Raw genomic sequence first — 22766 nt, 5'->3', positions numbered from 1 at the left:
AAATCTATTGAGTATGTTTTGCTATTGATATTTTTTTAAAGGATTTGTAGAACTGCAAATACAGGCATAGCTTAATAAGTTTCTCGGCTGGGCTTTCTTTTAAAAGCTGCATTTCATTGTATGTGCTTTTTTAAAACAAGCTCATGTAATCATTGTGTTTTTAGTATTAATTTAATATTAAAGTATGTAGCAGAGTTAAGTTGTACTGTTTTTCCATGGCTCGGCTTCAGAAAGCTATTAATATTTCAAGTATGTATGAGTTTGCATGTGTGGGGAAAAAAAAGGATGAGCATGCTGAAGATCATGGTTGTCGAGCTCCTTTAGCAGGAGGAAAAAAAAAACAAACCCTCCAAGCTGTTTCAAATAAGTGCTTGTTAACAAGTGCTTTTTGAAAGCAATGGTACCCTAAAACTTCCCGAGCTACTGCAGAGCCTCTCAGAGGAGTGTTGTATGTGCTCTGCCATCCAGCGGTGCAAAACGAAACTGAAGTCACGCTGGTAGTAATTAGCGATCCTGATACTCATACTTAAATCGATACCAAGTAAAGGAAATTCAGAAGTTACACTGCAAGGCTTGAGGTGTCGGGAAGAAAGTATGACATGGAAAACTTCTCAGGAAATTGTGAAGGGCAGTCAGGTTTTTTTTCCTGACTTTCCAATCTCCCAGCCACTCTTGGTTGCAGGAAATGAGAGTTACTGTGGAGCATATGGTTGCAGTACAAGAAAATCTTTGTTCTTCATTAAAGAAAAGGAGAGATTTTATATTAAAGGAGTGTTTTGGGGAGATATAGCTTAATTCGAGGCCCCATTTCACAGATCTTGTGAGTGAGAAGTTAACTACATGTTTTTCTTTAAACTGGTTTGTTTAGCTGCTGCTGTATTTTTATCTTCTGATAATTTTTTGTTGACTGGGAGGGATAGCGAATAAAATGGTTATGCCACGGGGAGTTGAACACAGAAGTGAGAGATTAACTTCAATTATACTTCTAACAATCTGTTCCTAATTTTGTTTCCTCTAGCTTTTTAGACGTTTTAATTAAAGTCAGGAACAGACATAATGATGTGGTTCCAACCATGGCGCAAGGGGTGATTGAATACAAGGAAAAATATGGCTTTGATCCATTTGTTAGCAGTAACATCCAGTATTTTCTAGATAGATTCTACACCAACCGCATCTCTTTCCGTATGCTTATTAACCAACACAGTAAGTAATTGCTTTTTTTCATCTTTGATAACTCATTAGTTATTGCTTGTAAATCTGAAACCATGGCTTTGTTTTGTTTCGGTTTTTAATTTTTTTTTTCACACTCATGACTAATTCTTAATATTCTGTGCTAATTATGGTAAAAGATATACTGGTAACTAGTTAATTTGGTACTTCACAGTTATCAGAAATTAGTCCAAAACACCAGTGTGCTTTCTTCTGGAATTGTCAGGCTTTGTCAGTGTGACTGTCACTTTTTAATCTTGTTGGCAGAGACAGCTTGCATAGTGATACATTATTTTTAGATAGTAGTAAAGTAGCTTTATATTTCTGCTCACAAATATCTCAATATAGCTTCTAGAGCTGACATTTATTTCATAATGAAATGCAAACATACCATAACTTCTCAAGAGGTTATGCATTATATGTATTTTTTGTTCTTTTTTCCAAAAGGTTATCTAGACTTTCTTGCCTTTTGAAGAGGTTGAATATTTTCAAATTAAGTTGTAAATTATATCCCTTGTCCCTCTACTTCCTATTCACTCTTTATGAATAAATGCTAGAATTAGTCATCTTTTGTCATTAGGTTCTGTTTCATTTGTTGTTACTAATAAACCTACTTTTTAATATTTGTATTACAGAATGAAAGGAGTTACTTGCACAGCTCCTATTAACCTCTATGTGCAACCATGCAGAAAGCAATCTGTGTGAAGTTAAGGAAAATGTTGTGATCTCTTTTAGTGTATCTTGTACCTTTTAGCCCTAGAGCTTCATTCTCTGCCCAGTATTCTACTTTCATGAGCTCTTAGAAACTGTGGTACACTACAGATAATGCAGGTGCTAGAGTACTGTAGTATAAGGTATTTTACTACAATTTGTGTGTCTTTCCAGTAAACTTCTGTGTGGTTAGCAAATACCTTGCTGTGTGTGTACAACTCAATTCCATGTGGCAATGCACACAAAATGAGACAAGTACGCAGCTTACTCTTTATTTGTACCTGGGCAGACAAATGGCAGACATAAAACTAAGTTAAAAGGCTCTAATAGAAGAGTTCTAGCAATAAGTAAAAATATTGTCCTAATAGAATTATTCGGCTGAGTATTAGCAAAATTTGTGCTAGTTCCAAAATACTAAACTGATTTCATTGAACTGCAGTGGCTAATTCTTTGGACACTTGTTGAAACTGAAAGCCACTTAGATGTTTAAGTTTAATTATACTTGTACAGTTCCTCGATACTTTGCAATGTTAGTGATCCATGTGTGATGGCAAATATTGATCTTGAAGCATTGATGAAAAAGACAATTGGAAAGCAGTTTTTATGTAGCTTGCATTTGTTTTATATGTTATTGACCGACTGTTTCTTACAGTGAGTGTTAGCTCACCATGACTGGGATACAAAAAGCTTTCAGATCTTGTCTTTTGCTCACCTCATACTGCATGTTTCATATCAGAGCTGACTAACTTGCTAAAATAGCAGAAAATCACTTCTGCAAAGAAGTGTAAAGCCTTTCTACCACTTATGAGAGCTAAACTCTCCATGAAGGGTCTGGTGAGTGCCAGACCCTTGTGCAAAGGGGAGACTGAGGACCATACTGCTGAAAGCTGGGGAGAAAGTTGAGTGAGTCAGACCTCTGTTCCAGCTGTGAAATTCCAAGTTAGATGAGTATAAAAGGCTTTTCATGCTGTGTTAGAGTTCCTCAGTCCTTTTTGTTGTAACATTTTCATTGTCATGAGTGCTGCTGTTCTGACATAATGGTATGTATGAAGCATTTTACATTTTGGCTTTATCTAATTTTTGATAGTCCATTTGGAAATTAAGTTTTCACCTTAACCCTCCAGCATAATGATTTATGTATTAAATAGTAAACTATTAACTATTAAAAAAAAAGAAAGAAAAAAAAAAAAAGAGTATCTTTTTAGAAAAGGATGTGCTATCCAGTACATTCTGGATGCCATCAGATTTAAACTTTCTGGGCTGCCTCAAGAACAATAGGCAATTTACTGTAATTTATTTTTAATTTTAGCACTTCTTTTTGGAGGATCTATTAATCCTGCTCATCCCAAACATATTGGAAGTATTGATCCTAATTGCAATGTGGCAGAGGTGGTTAAAGGTAAGATTAACATAATATTTTTGTTGATGTAAAAAACCCTCAAACTTAGAATTTGCATAAATGTTATTGACATACAAAAGACTAAAGAATATTTAAATTCATTTAACAAAATTAAAAAAAATAAAAAAAGGAAAAATAGAAGTTCTGCAGTTGCTCACAGTAAAGCCATAGGCTTAGTGAGACTTTCTGATGTCTCCATGAGAATGGGAAAACCTTTGGTATGTTAACAGAACTAAGAAAACAAATACATTTTTAATAACCTTAATCTGACTAGATTAAGTATCTAAATGTTTTGATAAAATTTAGATGTTGTCTTCCCTAAAATAGGTAGAAGCAGGTTCTTGCATAGTGTTCGTTATCTGATACTGCCTTTAGTAAAATGTCCTCAGGTGTACAGATATTCCAGTGAAACTCCCCATTACTATGTGTGTCTGATCATATCACAGCCTATTCTCTTATACAGAGGACATGTATGTGATGGTTCTACCTGAATGATCTGACATTCGCATTAGAAATCCTGCTTACCTAGTAAAATCATGTTTGTTTAATGTGATGAATGTTCATATACTATCAGAATGTTAGTAAGTAGGCATGAGGAAATGCTGTCTGCTTCAAGAACTTGTTTACTGAATATTCACACTCTGGGTTTATGTATTTACAGCTACAAGTCTAGCTGTAGGAGTGAATTCCACCCTCTATCTTTTGCTGCTGTTTGTGCAGCTGCAAGAGGGGAAGAATGTGTTTCTCCCCTTCGTTTTTTCTCAGCCTTTAGTGAAGTAAGAGGGAAACCTTTCTAGTGTTAGACTTTGGCCTGCATGATAGCTTGCTTTTATGTAGATACTTTTTACTTTTATGAAGGCTGCTTCTTGGCTTCTATCTCTTTTTGGCTCTAAGGTGGCCTTTTTTCAGTAGCTTTCTTTTCCTTTGACCTCAGCATTGTATATGTTAGTCATGTTGTTTATTTAGATATTCCTTCTCATAGCAGTGTTTGAACCTGATTTGATGTCCTGATCACCAAATTCATAGTTGCTGCCTTCAGCAGTGTGAGAAGGTGCTCGGTCCAGTTTTCAAGCCAGTAGTTAAAATAGGTCTTCCACATTTGAAGAAATAATCACTGATAAAATGGGGGCATCATTAACAGTATCCAGCATTGTCTTTCAAAGGATTGACAAGGTTCTTCAAGACAAAGCCTGTCTAAAGTCAAAGTGAATGAGGCTATTTCCTTGTAGAATCGGTGCAGGAGTTAATATGCATGCTGTGTACCCTGCTAGCTCCGAAATGTTCTTATACACAGCCAGCATTCTGAGCAATTTGTCAAGAGTTAAGATGTTGATTTTGGCACTCTGTGTAGCAGCTACAAGCTCTGTATGCCCTTCAAACATTGGAAAAATTATTTAAACAGTCATTACTCCAATGAGTAATGGGTCTGGGAGAAGGAAGATCCACCCACTGTAAGGTTCGAGACTGTCTAAAGAACCTGAAGGTGTAAAAGTCTGAGATGTGACAAGATCCATCTGCAGCTCCTGAAGGAACTGGCAGATGAGGTTGCAAAGCCGCTTTCTATTGTATTTGAAAAGCTGTGGCAGTCTGAAGTTCCCACTGATTGGAAAAGGGGAAATGTGACCCCCTTTTAAAAAAGGGGGAAAAAAAAAAAAAAAGACCTGGCAGTATGCCCTTGCAGGCCACAAAGTCAACTGTGTTATGGGCTGCATCAAAAGAAGTGTGGCCAGCAGGTACAGGGAGGTGATTCTCCCCCTCTACTCTGCTCTCATAGACCCTACCTGGAGTACCGTGTCCAGTTCTGGAGCCACCAACACAAGAAGGACATAGGCCTGTTGGAGAGAGTCCAGAGGAGGGCCATGAAAATGATCAGAGGGCAGGAGCACCTCTCCTGTGAAGACAGATGGAGAGAGTTACGGTTGTTCAGCCTGGAGAAGAGAAGGCTCCAGGGAGACCTTATAGCAGCTTTCCACTACCTGAGGGGGCCTGGAAGAAATCTGGCTAGGGTCTTTTTACAAGATTATGTAGTGATAGGACAAGGGGTAATGGCTTTAAATGGGAAGAGGGAAGATTAAGGTTAGGCATTGGGAAGAAATTATTTCGTATGAGGGTGGTGAGACACTGGCGCAGGTTGCCCAGGGTATCTTTGGATGCCCCCTCCCTGGAAGTCTTCAAGGGAAGACTGGATGGAGCTTTAAGCAACCTGGTCTAGTGGGAGGTGTCCCTGCCCGTGCAGGGGGATTGGAACTAGATGATCTTTTAAGGTCCCTTCCAACCTAAACCATTCTGTGATTACCTAATTCAAGCAGCTCCACCAAGTGTTCTGTCCGTATCTGCCTGAGGTCTCTCCATCTCAGTGATGATCCTACAATAAGCATTTGAGCTGACAGAAAATCCAGGCTTGTTCTTGGAGCTGGAATTTTAGATGTACTGACAGATCCTTTCCTCTTGCTGCTTACCTTGAGCGCTTTGAAATTTGCAGTCTTTTTTACAGTCTTAGGACCGTGCCAAAGAGTTGGCTTTTAGACGGAGGTAAAAATGTAAGTCCTTGAAATATGCTAATGTATTACTTTCTCCATGTAGATGACCTTATGGTCGTACTAACTACATTGTCATCTTTAGCTTTTAATGACTGAGTCAAGACTGGGAGCTGTTCTTCTTATGGCCATTTTTAATAAGGCACAGGATTACTCCAAGGCCATCAGAAGTTCTGAGATGGTTTCAGAATATCATGTAAGTGTAGGTATTCTTGCATAAGTTTTTCCTGAATAATGCACATCCCAGGTTGAGGTTTCCTGTACAACCTGGATATTAGATGGGATTTTATCTTTTTTACTAGAACATGTTTTATTGTGTTAATAACAGGACCCTTTTAGAAAGTCTTTGGAGTTGAATTCCTTGACACAAAAGATTCCTACTGGATAGCTGAGTTTATGAGGCATTCCCAGGACTTGGTCAAGAACATTTTCAGTGTTGATTAGCTCCATTTTACTAGACATCAAGTGGCATTTGTGTCAGCCTTGTGCGAGATGTGTGGCCTTGCAGATGTCAGAACAACCGATAATATGATTGTTTTCAGATAACAGGGCACGTTAGAGATTATTTCTGTAGACATCTTGAAGGTGAACAATTATAGGTAACCAGCCCTTTCTGGGGACTAGTAATTTTACTTTCTTTGTGTTTGTCACATAGCTCTGAGTCTGGGCACGGTTTTTGCTCTGTAGTGTCACTTTGGACAGGATGACGAAGATATATGTAGGGTGAGGCCAAATGCAATTGTTATGATATCTTGGCAAATTTCTGTCTGCTGAACTGCCTGTCTGTGTGCTTGCTCTTAGCCCACACTTAATATAAATAAGCCACTTTTGTTAAGGTAGCTTAAGCAATGTAGTTAGAACATCTTTGATTGGGGGGTTCTCTTCAATCTAGCACTTGCTGCTTGTGTCTAAAACATTTTTGCAAATGAAGTACTAGTGAATATTTAGAACTACTAATAAATCTCTCAAACAAAAGATTACTTAAACTCTTGCTGTATTTTGACAATGCATGAAGCTTGTTTTGTATTGTGGGGAGGCTTTTTTTGATTGTTGTTCAGTAGGAAAGAATGAAGAATGTTAAAGATCCCAGCTTTCCCAGCAAAAGACCTTGAAAATCGAGTATTGTAAACAGTATCATGTTTGGAAAAACATGGTTGCAATGTCATCCTTTTTTATTTTGAGAAGGAAAGAACAAGCATTAAACTGTGATCAGGACGTGACAAATAAGTAGATATTATGGTCAGCCTAAGATTATACCTCAGTGGTTTTCAAGTCCTGAACAAAGATGAAAAGTAGCTTGTCTCTAGTAATTTTCTTTTTGCTTATAGACCTTGAAATAGTACTTGCCCTTTCTTGACAAGTGGCAATAATCACAAAGGCAAAAAGATTAGCATGGATACCAGTTTCCTGTAAAGTAGTTACTAAAATGAGTGGTTGACTTGTAATCTTTCACATACAAAAGGAACTTTGCTAGTTGTCTCTAGATTATTTTGGTAAATTGGTGTTCTGTTGTTTTGTAGATGCTTATGAAACAGCGAAGATGTTATGTGAACAGTACTACCTTGTGGCACCTGATCTGGAAGTTGAAGAATTCAATGGTAATTGTGAATTAATTTAATTGGTGTATGTAAGAAGACACATTTCTAGTATCTGTGATTTCTTGTCCTGTTAATTAATTGTAAGTTAGAATTTGAACTCTGCAGACCTGTATGCAGAGTTACTTTTCTTCTTATGTGTCTACATGGGCACCTGAATTGTAGTTTATCATCATGACATGTTTATTTCTTGATGCTGAAAACAGAGTGCTTTCTGTTGAATTTGCTGTCACTTTAAGCAAAAAAAGTTATCAGGAGTCCATGAGTAGTGAGCTCTTTTGTGTGATATGCCAAATTAGAAACTTTTCTTACATAGTCTACACTTTAAGTCCCGTTACAAACTTCTCACATGAAAATATGTTTCAAGTTGACAGCAAAGATGAAAATTGGATGTTACAAAACAGTTGAGACAGTCCCTTTCAGTGTATTGACTGGTTTTTGTTCATAATTTCTCTTGACAAAAGGTAGATTTTATTTTTTTTAAGTTAAAAAAAAAATGTGTTGAGTGATACTCTCACAAATTTTGGACACCTGTCCAAATGTAAGACTGAGATGTTTTCGGACTCCAGAAGAACTGCAAAATTCTCAGAAACAGGTAACACTCAAAATGGTGAATGTAATATATGGGAACACGTTGCTCAAAGTACTATTTAATATTGTAGAAATAATTCTCTACTCAAAGTGGTGTTGTCATCACTGACGTGTTGCTACCAGCCCCCTCTCCCAAAATCACAGGACCCAACTTTCCCCCCTCCAAAGCAAAGTGATTTTAGAGGTAGAAGTACTGAGTGCTGCATCAGAGGAATCAGTGCAAAATTAATTTGAAGGCCTAAGTAAAAAGACACAACAGTAGATAAAACAGGTTGCTGGATCTCATAAAAAAAGAATAAAGGAAAGGATGTTTTTTTTCCTCTAAATGACTGTGTTATCAAGAAGAGGAAAGGAACTTTGCCATGACCTCCCAAGAGCAACAATAACATGTTTTCTTATATGTACTCTATGACTCAAACAGGTATGAATCTGTTTGTCTTGGTTTTGGTGACACGAAAGAGAATTGGAGTATGGAGTCTGAAAAAATTAACAAAATAAAATAGTTGCCTTGCAACTAACTATACAGAGCATTATTTTGGTCTTGTTTTTCTAATTTACATACTGTCTCTTGAAGTAATAACTGGTATTCCCAGCCCTCAGTGCCAAGAAGGATGAAGGTGACTCCAGGCATTTAGTGACTTATCTTCAGTCTGAACTGCTGCTGAGTGTGACAAACTGTGACTATTATTTAATACCAGTAGATATTTGAATGTTCAGGGATGACTGCATCTTCAGAACCAAATCTGTCAGGGAATGCATGACATGTAGCTGTATTGTTTCCTGCCAGATCAGTTGGCACTCTTAGCATTCAGAGCTGCACCAAGCCATACACCTCTGCCAAAGTGTTAATAAGGAGATGGCAGTAGACAGACAATTCAGTTCTGATTTGGAATAAGAACATATATTTTGGAAAGATATTTTGAAAATGAGTACTTTGCATTTTATGTTTTAATTAAGGGAAAATATATAGTTGTTTGTAGAATACTTATGCAGTTTTTGGTTGTTTTTTTTTTAATTTGAGGATCTTTTTGTGCAGTGAATGTTATGCTTAAATATCGAGTGTGTTAAGAAACAGAAGGTTTCCCACTAAATGGGAGAGTTGTCTTAGTTACCTTACATTGTCAGTACTAAACCAAACACTGGTTAGTGAAGTTTCGTATATAAAGAAAGTCTTGGTGACAAAATGTCTTTGAAAGTCATTGTTAAAATATGTTATTTGAGATGATAGCAGTAACTGAAATTTATGTTTTTACTTCATGGAGCTAGTCTTGCACTTGGAAAATTAGAAAATGCTTACATACTTGTCTTTGCCTACAGTTTCATGTTATTCCTGTAAATAGAATTGCTACAAAATACTGTTCTGAAAAAAAAATAATTTGTTTCTTTTATTTTTTATTATTTTTTTTTTAGCTAAAGCTCCAAACAAGCCTATTCAAGTAGTCTATGTACCTTCTCATTTGTTTCATATGTTGTTTGAATTATTCAAGGTAAGTTGTGCTTTTTAATGTCTGGAAGGGGTTTGTGAACTTAAATTACTGTTGAAATTGGGGTTCTTTTCAGTTACAGCTCTTAGAAAGGAAAATTGGAATAACATTTATTCTTGAACAATGAAGAGGTTTTGAAACTGTTAAAAGCTAGGGTTAGAGCTCTCTCCTGTACCCTTGAGTACTTGATTTTTTTCTATGTTTTCCTACTTCTTCCTTTGTACTTTTGCAGATGATTAACATAAAACACTCATGTTAGTCTATTTTTGGAAACATGATATATTCATTACCTTGCAGTTTTTATAAGCTTGATTCTTTATTGCATGTTTGAGGACTGGTTAGGATCAGTGTCTTTTGTTTATTGTGAGAACAGCCCATATGTTTTTGAATAGTGTAAATTACATACTTTGTTTTGGTTTTGTGTTTTCTGAATAATTAGAACAACAGTGAAAGTGGAACATGTGAGAGCTGTTGTATGCTTTTGAATAAGATAGGTGGTCTCTAGGTGGTGCAGTTGAACACTAGAAATTCAGGGGAAAAATGTGTTTGGTCAAAGAGAAACTTTTAATAATGGTATTTTGGGTTTGATTTTTACATTTCAAGTCAAGTGTATTGCCTCATTTTGCCATTTATAACAGTTCTAAGGCAAAACAGGTGAGAATTTGTGTACACTAGTTTTAGGTATGTTTTGGTACAAGTAATGAAACAGCATGAAACCACTAAGTTGTAGCTGTAAGTAATGGTAATCTGTGATGGACTGCCAGTGGAAACTCTGTTAATAGATACGATGAAGTCAGATAAATAGATGGTAACTTCACAATTATCTGACCCAGGCTAAGAAAATCAAATCATATTCTCTGTGGTGAACATTGCTATTTCTGTTTTGCAAGGTGGAGGGTGAAGAGTGTTGTCATCCCTTACATGTATTACTTGATTTTACTCAGAAAAAAAAAAAAATTATGTTCCCTGACTATGACAAATAGATAAAAGTATGTATAATGGAGTTCTGATGTAAGAGTTTAACTGGACAATTCATTGATTTGAGAGTGTTTCTCAGATCAGTTTTAAATACTGCCTTTTCTGTCTTGTATACAGATGTAGGACAAAATATCTAGATTTAACAAAATAAATGCAAGTTATAAATTGTCACAAAAAGCATGTATGTGGTAAAGTTAGAATCAAATATGCTATTTTTTCTTATATCTTCAGAATTCAATGAGAGCTACAGTGGAATTGCATGAAGGTAAGAAAGAAGGTTATCCATCGATCAAAACCTTAGTCACTTTGGGGAAAGAAGATCTATCTATTAAGGTAAATGCCTAAAAATAACATACAGCTTACAAACCTGCTAGGTTTACCAAGTATAACTTGCAATTTGAAAGACAAATTCATTACTGTATCACTTCTGACACTTGCTTCGTATTCATTAGCATAGAATCTTTTCAGTTGGAAGGGACCTACAAGGATCATCTGGTCCAACTGCTGGACCACCTCAGGGCTGACCAAAGTTAAAGCGTGTTGTTAAAGGCCTTATCCTCAAACACTGACAGGCTTGGGGCATCACCCACCCCTCTAGGAAGCCTGTTGCAGGGTTTGACCACCCTCTTGGTAGAGAAATGCTTCCTAATATCCAGTGTAATTCTCCCTGAAGCAGTTCTGAACCATTCCCATGCATCCAGGGTTCATCCTGCACCACTCCCTCCACTTTCCCTCTTCAAGAGGCTGTAGAGAGCCGTGAGGTCACCCCTCAAACTCCTTTTCTCCAAATCAGAAAAATGCAAATTTCTTAATTGTTCCTTTACTATTTCTAGATTAGATAATGCTGCTTGAGTTTTGCAGCTGTTTTTTCAGAACAACATGTTTAAAATCTCTGAACTTTTCATTCCTCAGATAAGTGATCAAGGTGGAGGTGTACCTTTAAGAAAAATAGACAGATTGTTTAACTACATGTACTCAACAGCACCCAGGCCCAGTTTGGAGCCCTCGAGAGCTGTGCCTTTGGTAAGCAATTGCAAGATGTATTTAAATGTCCCTTTGCACTGCTCTGTTGTAGGTTGCCATTCACAGCAATCTACTAATTGTTTATTATTAGCAAGTCTGTGCAGGTAAAATGTATCAGGAGAAAATGGGTTCTGTTATCATCACTTCATCTTTGAAACAGAAAATTGCTTTTCTTAACATTATATTCTTGGAAACAAGCATGTCTGCATAAGCACAATATTTTCGCAGGTTGATGGACAGGATTTTTAGTGCTATGTTACTGAGAAGGTGGATAACCTAATGAACTTCTCTTTGGTGTGTAAATTACTGCTTATGTAAGTTTCCTATAATAAATGTATTGGGAAGGTGAGCCACAGTGTCAGATTTATAGCACTTGAGAATGTGATAATGCACAAGCTTACATTGAATTTTGATAATTATTTTTATATAAATTATGGACTCTACAAACCTGCATGTGATGTGAACACTTTTGATATATTCCTGTTCAGTTGGAAATATCTCATGTGATACTCCTTTCTGAGATGTATCAGGGTCAGATTTCAATCAAAGAAAATGTCCCTATAGTTTCTTCTAAGCAGGGGATTATTTCAGCATTGAATGCATAGGTTCTTTTAGCAAGTATGATTTTAAAAACAGTTATTAAAAATTATATTATTTCTATTATAATTTATTATTTCTAAAATATTTTGTTTCTCAATTATTTTACTAAATTACGTAGTGTCTCACTGTGATAAAAATTATAATTGTTGCTGTTCCATTTGACTGGCTTTCAATAAGTGGATTACTACTGAAACTGTATTTTTGTCTCTTCTCATCTTTGTTCTCTGTTGCTTCTGATGCAATCCTTTATCTTGAGGCATGTTGAGAAAAAGTTGGTTCTTTGAAAAATTTCCACTATTTAGGGAGACTCACTAGCATGTTCTTAAGTGATTTTTTTAATTATTTTTTTTCTAGTGATACTTTTCTATTTGAAGTGCCTTCAGGCAACTAATAAAATATGTTGCAAAGAGAATGTGGCTATTTTTCATATTAAATAATTAACAGTGAACTAAGGGTGAAAACAGTTTTGGCTGGTTCAGAGTTAATAAGTTTCCTTTCAGATTTAGCATAAAGTCTTTATGGTACTGTCTTAGTCCACAGTTAATAATATTGTGGCACATAATTGTATTGCATTGTTTTCACCAGTGTTTGATGCTACCGTGGTAGGTGTGAAACCCAGTTCTGTATCTGCATTGACTCAATATTAATCCTTCACAGCTCCTACCTCTACAACCCATCTCTAATGTTTCAGTCTTTTGCTTTTTTATAGAAAATCTTCTTGAATGGGATGAGTGATAGGGAACAGGCCTTAATTCAAATATAAACTTTTTTCTTTATATCAAGAATGGCAGAATCTTTCTTGATTCATAATACACCTTTGTTCCATCTCTCTTTTGAGCAGCAATTTACTGTATCAGCCTACATGAATTTTCTGAAACTTGTTCTAACTATAAACTTATACCTTGATTACCAGTTGTATTCACTATTAAAATACCTCTTCCTTTGTGGCTCTCTGATTGTAAAATGTGTTCATTTTAGGATTGACACCATTCTTTTTTTTTTTTCTCTTCTGAGCGTCTTTAGCAGTGCATTCCTGTGTTTATTTCTTCATCTTCAAGACCACTTACTGTGATTCTGTGGCTTTTATACTTCTACTGTGCCCCATTTTCAGGCTTTGTTTTTCTCTTCAGTTGCTATATCACTGTAGTCAGACCTTGAAAGTATCCTTCTCTTGTGAACCTGGCAGCTTTTGCCCCATGAGTCTGACCCATGTCTGTACATGGCTGAATGTTGAAAAGAGTTGCTAAGCCCTGCTATTTATTTGTGTCTGTAGAAAGAAAAAAGTCAGGAGCTGGGAGTGTGTGGCATAGCTCTCCACTAAGAGGAAAAAGGACTTAGCAGTGAAGTTGGATATGTTCTGTATTATGGCCCAGATCCAGTAATAAAAGCAAATAAGCTGTACTTCTTGTGTCCATCTAGAAATAAAAATCTTTCAGCAGAAAGGTTCTGCATAAATCCTTTTCAAAGTCCCTACAGAAAGGAGTTTTTTTTATTGCTTAGTGCCAAAGACCAAACCACTGAAGAATTACAGTGCTGCAGAAGGCAGGGGGGGGTCTGTGCTTGTATCATTTTTGACTTAGATAATATCCTAAACTAAATTGCAATGCAGTGTAAATAGAAATATTTTTCTGTTCTAGCACTCCCTTCCCTTGTTACATGGTCCCTGTCTAGTTTATGAAACATTCATGGAAACTCCTTGGGGAGTGGAGGAGAAGGGTCTTTTTGTGGATCAGTGAAAAATCTTTCTCAGTGTCATTGCACATATTGTTTAAAAACTGCTGAGAAACCCTGTTACCATGACAGCACTCAGATTCTAACAGATTTTGTCTTCATCTGTACTGCTAAACACATAGTGGAAACGCTACAAAGACATGATGAAGTGTAATCATAATTAGATTTTCCTAAAGAATTGAATGATTTTCTCTCTGTCAGCATTTGTTTATAGTGGGAGAAATGTGGGTTAAATTTGGTTTGATTAGACCTGTAGACACTAGTAACACAGAAGTGTAACATTTTCATATTTGTGTAAAGCATACTGTAGTACTTAATGGGAAATTGTCTCTGAAATGCTTTCCATTCTCAAGGGAGGTGTACCATCTCTGGCTATATTCTGTCCTCTAGGTCAAGCACAGACCTAGATGAGCACCTCTTCTTGTCTTCTACAAAATAGACTTATTGCCAAGTCTTGCCATAACAACTGCTCATCTGGGATCTATCGTCTTCCTGTTTCTTCTAAGTTACCTGTTCTGGAAAATACCCTAGAAGACAATGTAGAGAAGAGACTGACAGGAAATTTTGGAAGTGGGCAGTAAAATAAATTACCTGGGCTAGCACAGAGCATAAAAAGATTTTCCTGGAAGGAGCAGGAAGCAAGCAAAATTTGAGCATGGGGTTTAAAGAGGTGTAATTCTGTAGAGAAGAAAGTATAATATGTTTTCAGGCTTGCTTGGTACTGCCCTTTACTTTAGCTGTTCCTGGGGCTATGTACTAGCTACAGTTTGCCTTTCAGTTTTGTGCTTTTTAATTTCTGTAGTGTATTTACTATTTGGTCTCCAGAAAACATGCAAATCGATCTTCAGAATTCTTTTTTGTTCTTTCAGATAACTTCCAGTTTTTTAGAGATTAAGAAAGAAATGCATGTAGCTTCAAGACCAGGTGTTTGAAAATTATGTGTGTCTCTCTAATGAAGTCATTGAGAATTACATTTTTAAAGGATACTGTTGTTTGAAAAAGTGCAGCTAAGAGACTGTTGAAACTGTGGAGCTGGAAACTAATAACTATGATGAGCACTGAGACTAGAAAAGGGCATCTTTGGCATTTCTCTTCCACATTTTGCTTAGAAGAATTCTTAACAGTCATCAGTGTGACTAACTCTAATGAATTTAAAATGACCAGGTTTGGACTTCTGTAAAAAGAAGGCAAAGGGGTCAAGAGATGCTGTAGAGAAGGTAGATGACAGCAATAGAAGTTGTGATGGATATTGTAGTACAAAGTTTTTTCATGTTCACCCATCCCCCAAGGGATTTCTTAAAAAAGTCATATCACTTTCCCTGAGTGTTATACTCGCAAGTCCTGCTTCTTAGTCTCCTTTTTTTTTTTGTATCATTTTGGGGCTTTATTTTTAATATTCAGGGCATGTTTCTCAGTATCTGTTAGGTTGCCGTAGTAGAAATACTATACTGGAATGAGTTAATTGTTTTTTTGAGCACTTCAGGCATCTAATTCTTCTTATAATCAACCCTTACGGGAAAATTTTATTATTCCATTGTGTTAAATAACCTTATTTTCAAATGCTTGTATTTCTGAAATCCTTTCTTTATTGCTTTGGATAGTTCTGAATAATGCGGGTAGGGTCAGGTAAATAATCAACCCCTGTGATTCTCAGCACATATCCAGTCATCTGAAAGAGATGATGTGTAGACCCAACTCTTACTCCTTGGATGCAGTGAGAGAGGCTTGTTACATATAACTTTTTCTGACTAGAGTAGATTGGAAAAGGTGCCAGGTGCTGACCTTGTCACAGATATGGTTATGAATATTAGTGTTGTAAATTTAAAATCTGAAACCCGTATCTATCCAGTCTGTTGTACTTTGAAAACTGTGTGGTCTGTACAGGGTCTCATCCTCAGTAGATTGTTCAGTGCTATGGAATCTTCCCTCATCTTTTGTTAGACAACTGCAAGGGCTATTTGCCTTGTATTTCTTTGCTTGTATTCATCTGATTTCTGCTGCAATTTAGCATCAGCAGTCACTTAATAATGTAAAGTAAGCAGGGTTGTCTCTGGCTTTCTTGTGTAGTCACCCAAGTGTGGCAATGTTTGAGGATAATGATCTCGCGCATGGGAGTACTGGTTTGCTTTGATGATGGGAGCAGTGTGTGCTGTGTTTTACATGTGTCTGCCTCTTTGATGTATGCAAAATGGACAAGGTAGTCCTAACAAAGGACACTGATATTATTTTCCCTTTTCTATACTTCAACTAAAAAGTTATGCCTTGGAAAAATGGAGATTGCTTAAAAGATGGAATGCCAATTTACAGTGCAGGCTGAGTAATGAAGAACAGCTTGAAGAGTAACTTGATGCAAATCTAATATTTATGTATCTTCTGTTATTCACATGATTGAAGAAATCTGTTACTTTTTTTTAAATTTCCACCATGTTTGTGTTTTGTTGTTTTTGTAGGCTGGGTTTGGCTATGGTTTGCCAATTTCTCGCCTGTACGCGAGGTACTTTCAAGGTGACCTTAAACTCTATTCAATGGAGGGTGTTGGTTCAGATGCTGTAATTTATTTGAAGGTATGAATTTGACCCTTTTATAGTGCAATTTCATAGTTTATAGCACGCTCAATAAGTGAACGTTCTCTGTTTTCAGTCTTCAACTTGTTTTAAAATCTGTCATTGCAATCTTCATTGTATTTTATCTAAATCAGTTACACAGAATCCTAAAAGCAGAGATTATAAACATTAAGCTGACACTAATACCATTTACTTTGCTTTGATTTTTTGTTTTGTTTCATTTTTTCCTGTCCTCTGTGTTGGATCTTCGCATTTTGTGAGTCTGTCGTAAGTGCTGGCTAATCAAAGATCTGTGTGAAGAGCGATAATTTTGGTTAATACTTTGTGATTCTGAAAGTATTAACCAAAATATAACTGATAAGACTATTAACTGACTCGTGACTAGTACTTTTTTTCCTATGCAGTTCATGAGTTTTGTGCAATAGACTGTACTGATTCCATTGTGATTTCTGGGAGGTCCCAGGCTACTAGGAGGCTTAAGGTTGAAACTAACTGCTTGAATTTCATGATGGAGTTTATACGAATATAGCCTATAGCTTGTGTGCAGGTCGTTGACTTGGTGTTGTCCTGTGCCTTGCTGTGCATTGCAAGTGAGTTGTGCTAATTCTGCTAACATATATCAGTTTCTGAAGGGTTTAATCCTGTGCATGTCTGTGTGGAAGAAAAAGGTATGATCTTTCTTGGAGGATAAAAAGGGCGTGCTAATGGACTCAGATCAGTCCTCACAGATCAGTGAGCTGACAGAGTCAGAGTTTGCTGGAGAAGTGAAATGTTTAAGTAAAGCAGCTGTCAGCTCAGTGTCAAGGACAAATCTCCCTAAAATATTTTTGACCAAAACTATTTTCTTGTTATCTTTGTAGACTCCCTGGAAAGATGACAAATATTTTAAAGTGTTATTATTTTCTTTTAACTTCTACTATGACTAGTACTTTGGCTATCGCTAGAATTATTAGTCACAGCCCAAGTGTCTTCAGAACAGTGTTGTGACTTGCATAATTGAGACATGTTTGATACAGAAGTTGTAACTGTAGAACTTCCCAGAGTATTATCTTGCTCGTAGTATCTGCAATGATATCTTACAGTTGCTTTTGTATTTCCATAGGCCCTTTCAAGTGAATCATTTGAAAGACTTCCAGTTTTTAATAAGTCAGCATGGCGACACTACAAGACCACACCTGAAGCAGATGACTGGAGCAATCCTAGCAGTGAACCAAGGGATGCTTCTAAATATAAAGCAAATCGATAATTTCCCACGTTTTGTCTGTGCTGGAGATGACCTCTGCATTCAGTATACAGTCTCTGCTTTGTTCCAGAATCCTTCGAACCACAATAGCTAATTACTTCCAAACAAAGACCTAATCAGGACCGTGAAAAACAGTAAGAACAAAGTGATGATTGGAACTTAAAGGGAGGCACTAAGCACGTTTGGTATGTGAATCCTGCCTACTTCACCAGAATAGGCTTGGTTGCTTCAGTCATGCATTGACAGAAGGGATTGCACTGTGATTGCACTTAAGAATACAAAGTTGTAACAAAAAGATACTATTTAAATGGCCAATTTTTTTCCACTGTAACGATTGGCGACGTGTGAAGAATCCCTTTAGATGGTGAATAGTATCTTGCACAGCAATATGGCATAAGAGAAAAATTACAATGTAGGTAAACATACGCTTTGAAAATCCACTCTTTGCTGCATTTTATATTGCACCGTGTCACCTCTTACAAAAAAATCCCTTTGGGCTCTTCAGGTTTTCTATATAATGAGCTTATAAATGCATAGTACTAAAAAGGGTTGTGCAGCTTTAAAATGATGCTTTCCCTGAATTCCCAAATCCATTTGTCAAGTGCATACAAAAGTTATGTTGTTGTAAGACAGTAGTTTTTTCCACTTGTTGGTATGCACCTTAATGATTTTCTTGACTCGCAAACACAGAAATGCATTTCTGTATATTTTTCCTAGTTTTAAAGAGAGATCATAAGTCGTTAGATCATTTCTCCATACAAGAAACTCTGTCAATACAGAGGCAGGGGTTAATTCAATTTCATGTTTATAGTTTTTGGGGGTTGGGGAGGGGAGAGAAATGCTGAAAGGCCAGGCAGCAGCAAGTCATACAAATGAATTTGCCTTAAGACTGTTAGTTGATTAGAACCTGATTAGTTTAAAACCTGTAAATAGTTTGCAAAGTTATTTATATATTCAATGTCTCACTGTAGTCTGGTAATCTGAATTTGTAATGTATATAAAGATGATGTATACCAGCTTTTGGAAAGTGTCTTTGGTCTAGACACATGAAACTGGAAATAGCACAGAACTGGGAGGGGAAAACACAGTTGATACTTGATTGAAGAAGAGAAAAAAACCAAAGTATTTTCCCCTTAAATTTATTGTCCACGTTACTGCTGAGTGTTAAGAAAATGTTCTTCACCAAGTCTCTGCCAAATACTGCTTCTAATATTATAACCTTTCAGAAAAAAAAATGAGATTTAGAAGTTCTGGTAATATCCTAGCCACAGGAATAAAGTAGATGAGTTGTAAGCAGCTCTGATGCACCCTCAGTTTCTTTTAGGTGTTTTGATATTTTTTGAAAGATACTGCAGATTTTAGCATGGAAAAATGAAACTTGTTTACTAAAATTGGGGGGTGAACTGTCCCTTTTGTCCTCACAGTATTTATTTTTATAAAGAACTGATCTGTTGGGTAAACAGGGAAATTCTGATAAAGCCCAAGATATTTTTTTAAAAAAAACTTTGTTTGACCTAATAATAGTACTTTGCACTTATAGCACATTTCATCAAAGGATTATGAAGTGCTTTGAGCAATAAGTTTCATATAGCCCCATTTCTGAAGAGTTGGAGTCCTTAGCTTGCAAACCCTTACTCTTACCTGCTGCAGTCAAGGATTTGTAACTGAATAGTTCATGAGTTTGCAGGGCTTGAGATTTGGTGGGCCACTCTGTGCTGTGCAGTGAAGGCATGTTGGAGCAGCAGGTTACTTCAATGTGCTCCCGTCTGCTCTTCAGAGGTGGAGGTGCCAGCTCAGCTGCTGAAGGCTGGCTGACGTGAGAGTTGGAGAGTGGTGTGCTGCTGAGCCCCCTCTGCCTACAGGTAGGAAGAGGGAGGGAGCATGTAGATGGGGCCAGCTTCTTCACTTCCCAAACCAGACTTAACTTGATCTTGGCAAGGGCATTTTCACCCTTGGTGAGTGTGTAACACATGTAGCCTCCAGAGCAATAATTTCCCAGGACTGCAGAGAAGGCAGATTGCTAATCAAGCAATACAGCTGTGCCACTGGGGTGAAACCACAGTAACAGTTGGACTGAAACACCAGTTGAAAGTCACATCTACTAAAATTTAGTTGCTTAACTTCTGCCCTCACCCATAACTTTTTACTGTGTTTTAAATTATTTGCAAGTTTTGTACGTTTTCTAGTAATCACAGAGGAGGGCTTCCTTGGAAGTAGACATTTGTGATGAAACTACTGTTTTCCCACTTGTGTGTGGTCAGTTTTTCTTAGAACATTACCTAAAACATTCCAAGGAATAAGGTAGTTTGTGTAAGAAGCTGAGTTTCAGCTTTTGTTAGAAATTGTATTATGAAGTAGTAAATCCTGACCTGGTGCTTATTTTGACCCTCTTCTTATACATGAGAAGGAGACGGAACCAAGAAAATAAAGGATGCAATCACGTTAAACTTGTTTTCCTTAAATGAATATAAACTATGGAAGCCAATGAGTGAAAGCTGAAGATACCATGGAGGGTATTGTGGTATATTGGTCATTTCACTTCTCTATTCACAAAAGCAACTGTCTGGCTTTCCAGGCTGAAGTACTCTAGTGCTTGAAAACTGAAGTCCCCTGAAATCGCACTATTTCCAAAAACCCTAAGCATGCACAAACAGCTTGGTGCAGGAAGGCAGAGCACAAGGACTGCATTTTATTTCCATTTCCCAAGGTCTGTTTGTGGGCATAAAGGTGAATATGAGCGAGAAACAACTTTTCTCCTTTCCAACCTTGTCTAGGCAGCCTGTGCTTTAGTGGAGATCCCAGGTATGCCATAAATTGTTCTCCACTCCTTGTCCTCACACCATGCTTCTATATAGGGTATTAGTCTGAAAACTGTCTTAGGAAACAACAGCAGCAGACGTTTGATGAGAAGAGAGTTTTTTCAGTGGGCAAAATGAAAAAAATGAGAGTGGGTGGGTTTTTAATATGGCTAGTTTTAACTACAGATACTGATCTTTTTTTCTGTTACTTATGCATTTGATTGGAGTATGTTATAACTATTTGTTTTAATATCTTGGGGCTGTTAATTCCAAACCTTCTGATGATATAAAAACATGATTCATATTTTGGGATTTCAGACATATGGCCTGCTAGTGTCATTGCAACCTGCTTGTCTTGAGTTACAGGACACATAAATAGCAAAAAATGTTTTCAGTGAAAATGCTTTGTATCTGTTGTGTTTAGAAAATTAGCAGAAGGAAACTGAGCAAGGGATGTTTGCTTCTTGGTTCTTCCTGAGAATTTACAAACAACTTTTATGTGTTGTAGTGCAACAAATAGTATTTTTTTTTGTCCAGTGTGCATTTTTCTGGTATATGTGTCTTTGAATATAATCTATTAATACCCTGTGTAGTTTAATAGATACGGAAATATCTCAAGTTCATATGTGTATTTGTGTTCCCTGCTTTTCTAGACTTGGTTTTGAGGCTAACAAAGGGTCTTTCAGAGTCAGCATTTGATAGCAAATCTTCAGAAAATACTGAAATTATTCTTTTACATATCAAATACACAATCTCTGCCTCTGTACTTGTCTGTGATGACCTAGTATAGTACTGAGAAAGTCTTTGTCCTGCTGCAGTTTGTGCTACCTCTTGGACAATGTTTAAAGCAGGTCCCTTGACAGATGCTTAAAGAATATGGATATTGTGGTGTTCTTGGAAAACTCGGGCTACTTTTTGGCTATGTAAACTACACTTGCTGCTCCAACTGGATAACATACTTTGTCCTCAGTGGTATGTAGAAATAGGTTTGAAACAGCTGTTCACTTCCTCAAAAAATTGAGCAAGAGTGGTCTTTCAGTGTAGTGCAGTCTCCTGTTCGCCTCCATCCAAATTTAGTATTTAGGGTTAAATCTTGACCTCATTGACATGGAAGACATTTTCTGCGTCCCCTCAGCTTTAATAAACACTTCTAGATCCTTACATATTAGGTGCTGGAAAGTGCAAAGTGGTCTTGATTGATAAAAATAATTGTGTAGAAATCAGCCTAAATGTTTATTGTTAGTATTTATCTCTTGAGGATAACCATGTCTGACTGTGCAGTGTTCAGTTCCTTGCATGTTTCCTTGGGTGCCATATAGATGCTGTGGTTTCTTATCTTCATCTCTTCTTCCTGACATACTCATCTGCCTATGGATTAATATATATAAACATGTTTTTGCAGAACTTAAGAAAATATGATGGCACATGACAGAACGATGTATTACTGAGTTCAGAGGTGAGTTTATTCACAAATGAGGAACATAGTTATAAATTGTGTAGCAATTCAGGGCTGAATCTTGCAAATACTTGCACAAATAAACTGTGTGCAAATAGTCCTACTTAAATTAATGTGTTCTCAGGATCAGGATTTAAGCTGTTGACATTAATTTGAAACAATGAAGATTTGTGTAAGTGAAGTGGCTTTCTAATAAAAAATAAATCAGAAAATTTAAAGTTCACATGCTTCAATTGTGGTATTATGTTGTCTTAAAAGATCTCAGAAGTTGGTCTAGAAAACTTGTTAGTTTCTTACATCTAGAGATTTTTTTTACGTAATATCAGTAGGATTGATGTGTCTGTGATAATTCTGACACCACCGATCTGATACTAATTACTTCATTAAATTTTTTCCTTTGAACTGAACACTACTGAGAGGTGCTGTGTTGATGGTCCTCTGAAATCCATACCCTTTACAGATGATCCCAGGCAGAGGTAGGGCACCAAGTGGTGCACCATCAGTGCTCTTAGTTGTCCAGCAGGAACTGTCCTTAAGCGAGGGGCCTGCTGGCTGTTTCACGCCTGCCACCCCTGGGGAGCTGTTAGTGGTCTGCTAAATGTGTATTGTGAGCTTCTGGCATGGGTGGGTTTCAAGTCAGTTTGTTCCCAACATGGTTTATGTGACAGAACTCTTACTGGGGAGCTGTCCTGTGTTGCACCTGGCATCCAAGAGGAGGAGAGGTCTCGTGTTGCCTTTCCTCTGAGGTGGCATCATTTGAATCAACTGCAGCTATAATGGAGGAATAGGAAGCTAATTTTTCATGAGATTACTTGGTGATGCTTTATTTTTGAGTCTTCTGTGACTT

General features: G+C 36.9%; 1 protein-coding gene across 1 annotated transcript in view; it reads left to right on the top strand.

Annotated features, from left to right (window-relative positions):
* Positions 1-22142, top strand: part of PDK3 (pyruvate dehydrogenase kinase 3) — a 61332-nt gene extending 39190 nt beyond the window's left edge. Inside the window, exons 4-11 of the mRNA XM_051608245.1 lie at positions 1019-1203; positions 3230-3319; positions 7377-7454; positions 9453-9529; positions 10736-10837; positions 11417-11527; positions 16309-16422; positions 17525-22142. Of these exons, the coding sequence (XP_051464205.1) occupies positions 1019-1203; positions 3230-3319; positions 7377-7454; positions 9453-9529; positions 10736-10837; positions 11417-11527; positions 16309-16422; positions 17525-17668 (901 nt within the window). The 3' untranslated portion in view covers positions 17669-22142. The remainder of the gene's footprint in view (positions 1-1018; positions 1204-3229; positions 3320-7376; positions 7455-9452; positions 9530-10735; positions 10838-11416; positions 11528-16308; positions 16423-17524) is intronic.
* Positions 22143-22766: the final 624 nt, after the last annotated feature.

Source organism: Apus apus, chromosome 1 (genome assembly GCF_020740795.1).
Source record: "Apus apus isolate bApuApu2 chromosome 1, bApuApu2.pri.cur, whole genome shotgun sequence".
Classification (NCBI taxonomy): Eukaryota; Metazoa; Chordata; class Aves; order Apodiformes; family Apodidae; genus Apus; species Apus apus.
Note: the sequence above shows the minus strand (reverse complement) of the source record. Positions and strands in the feature narration are given on the sequence as shown.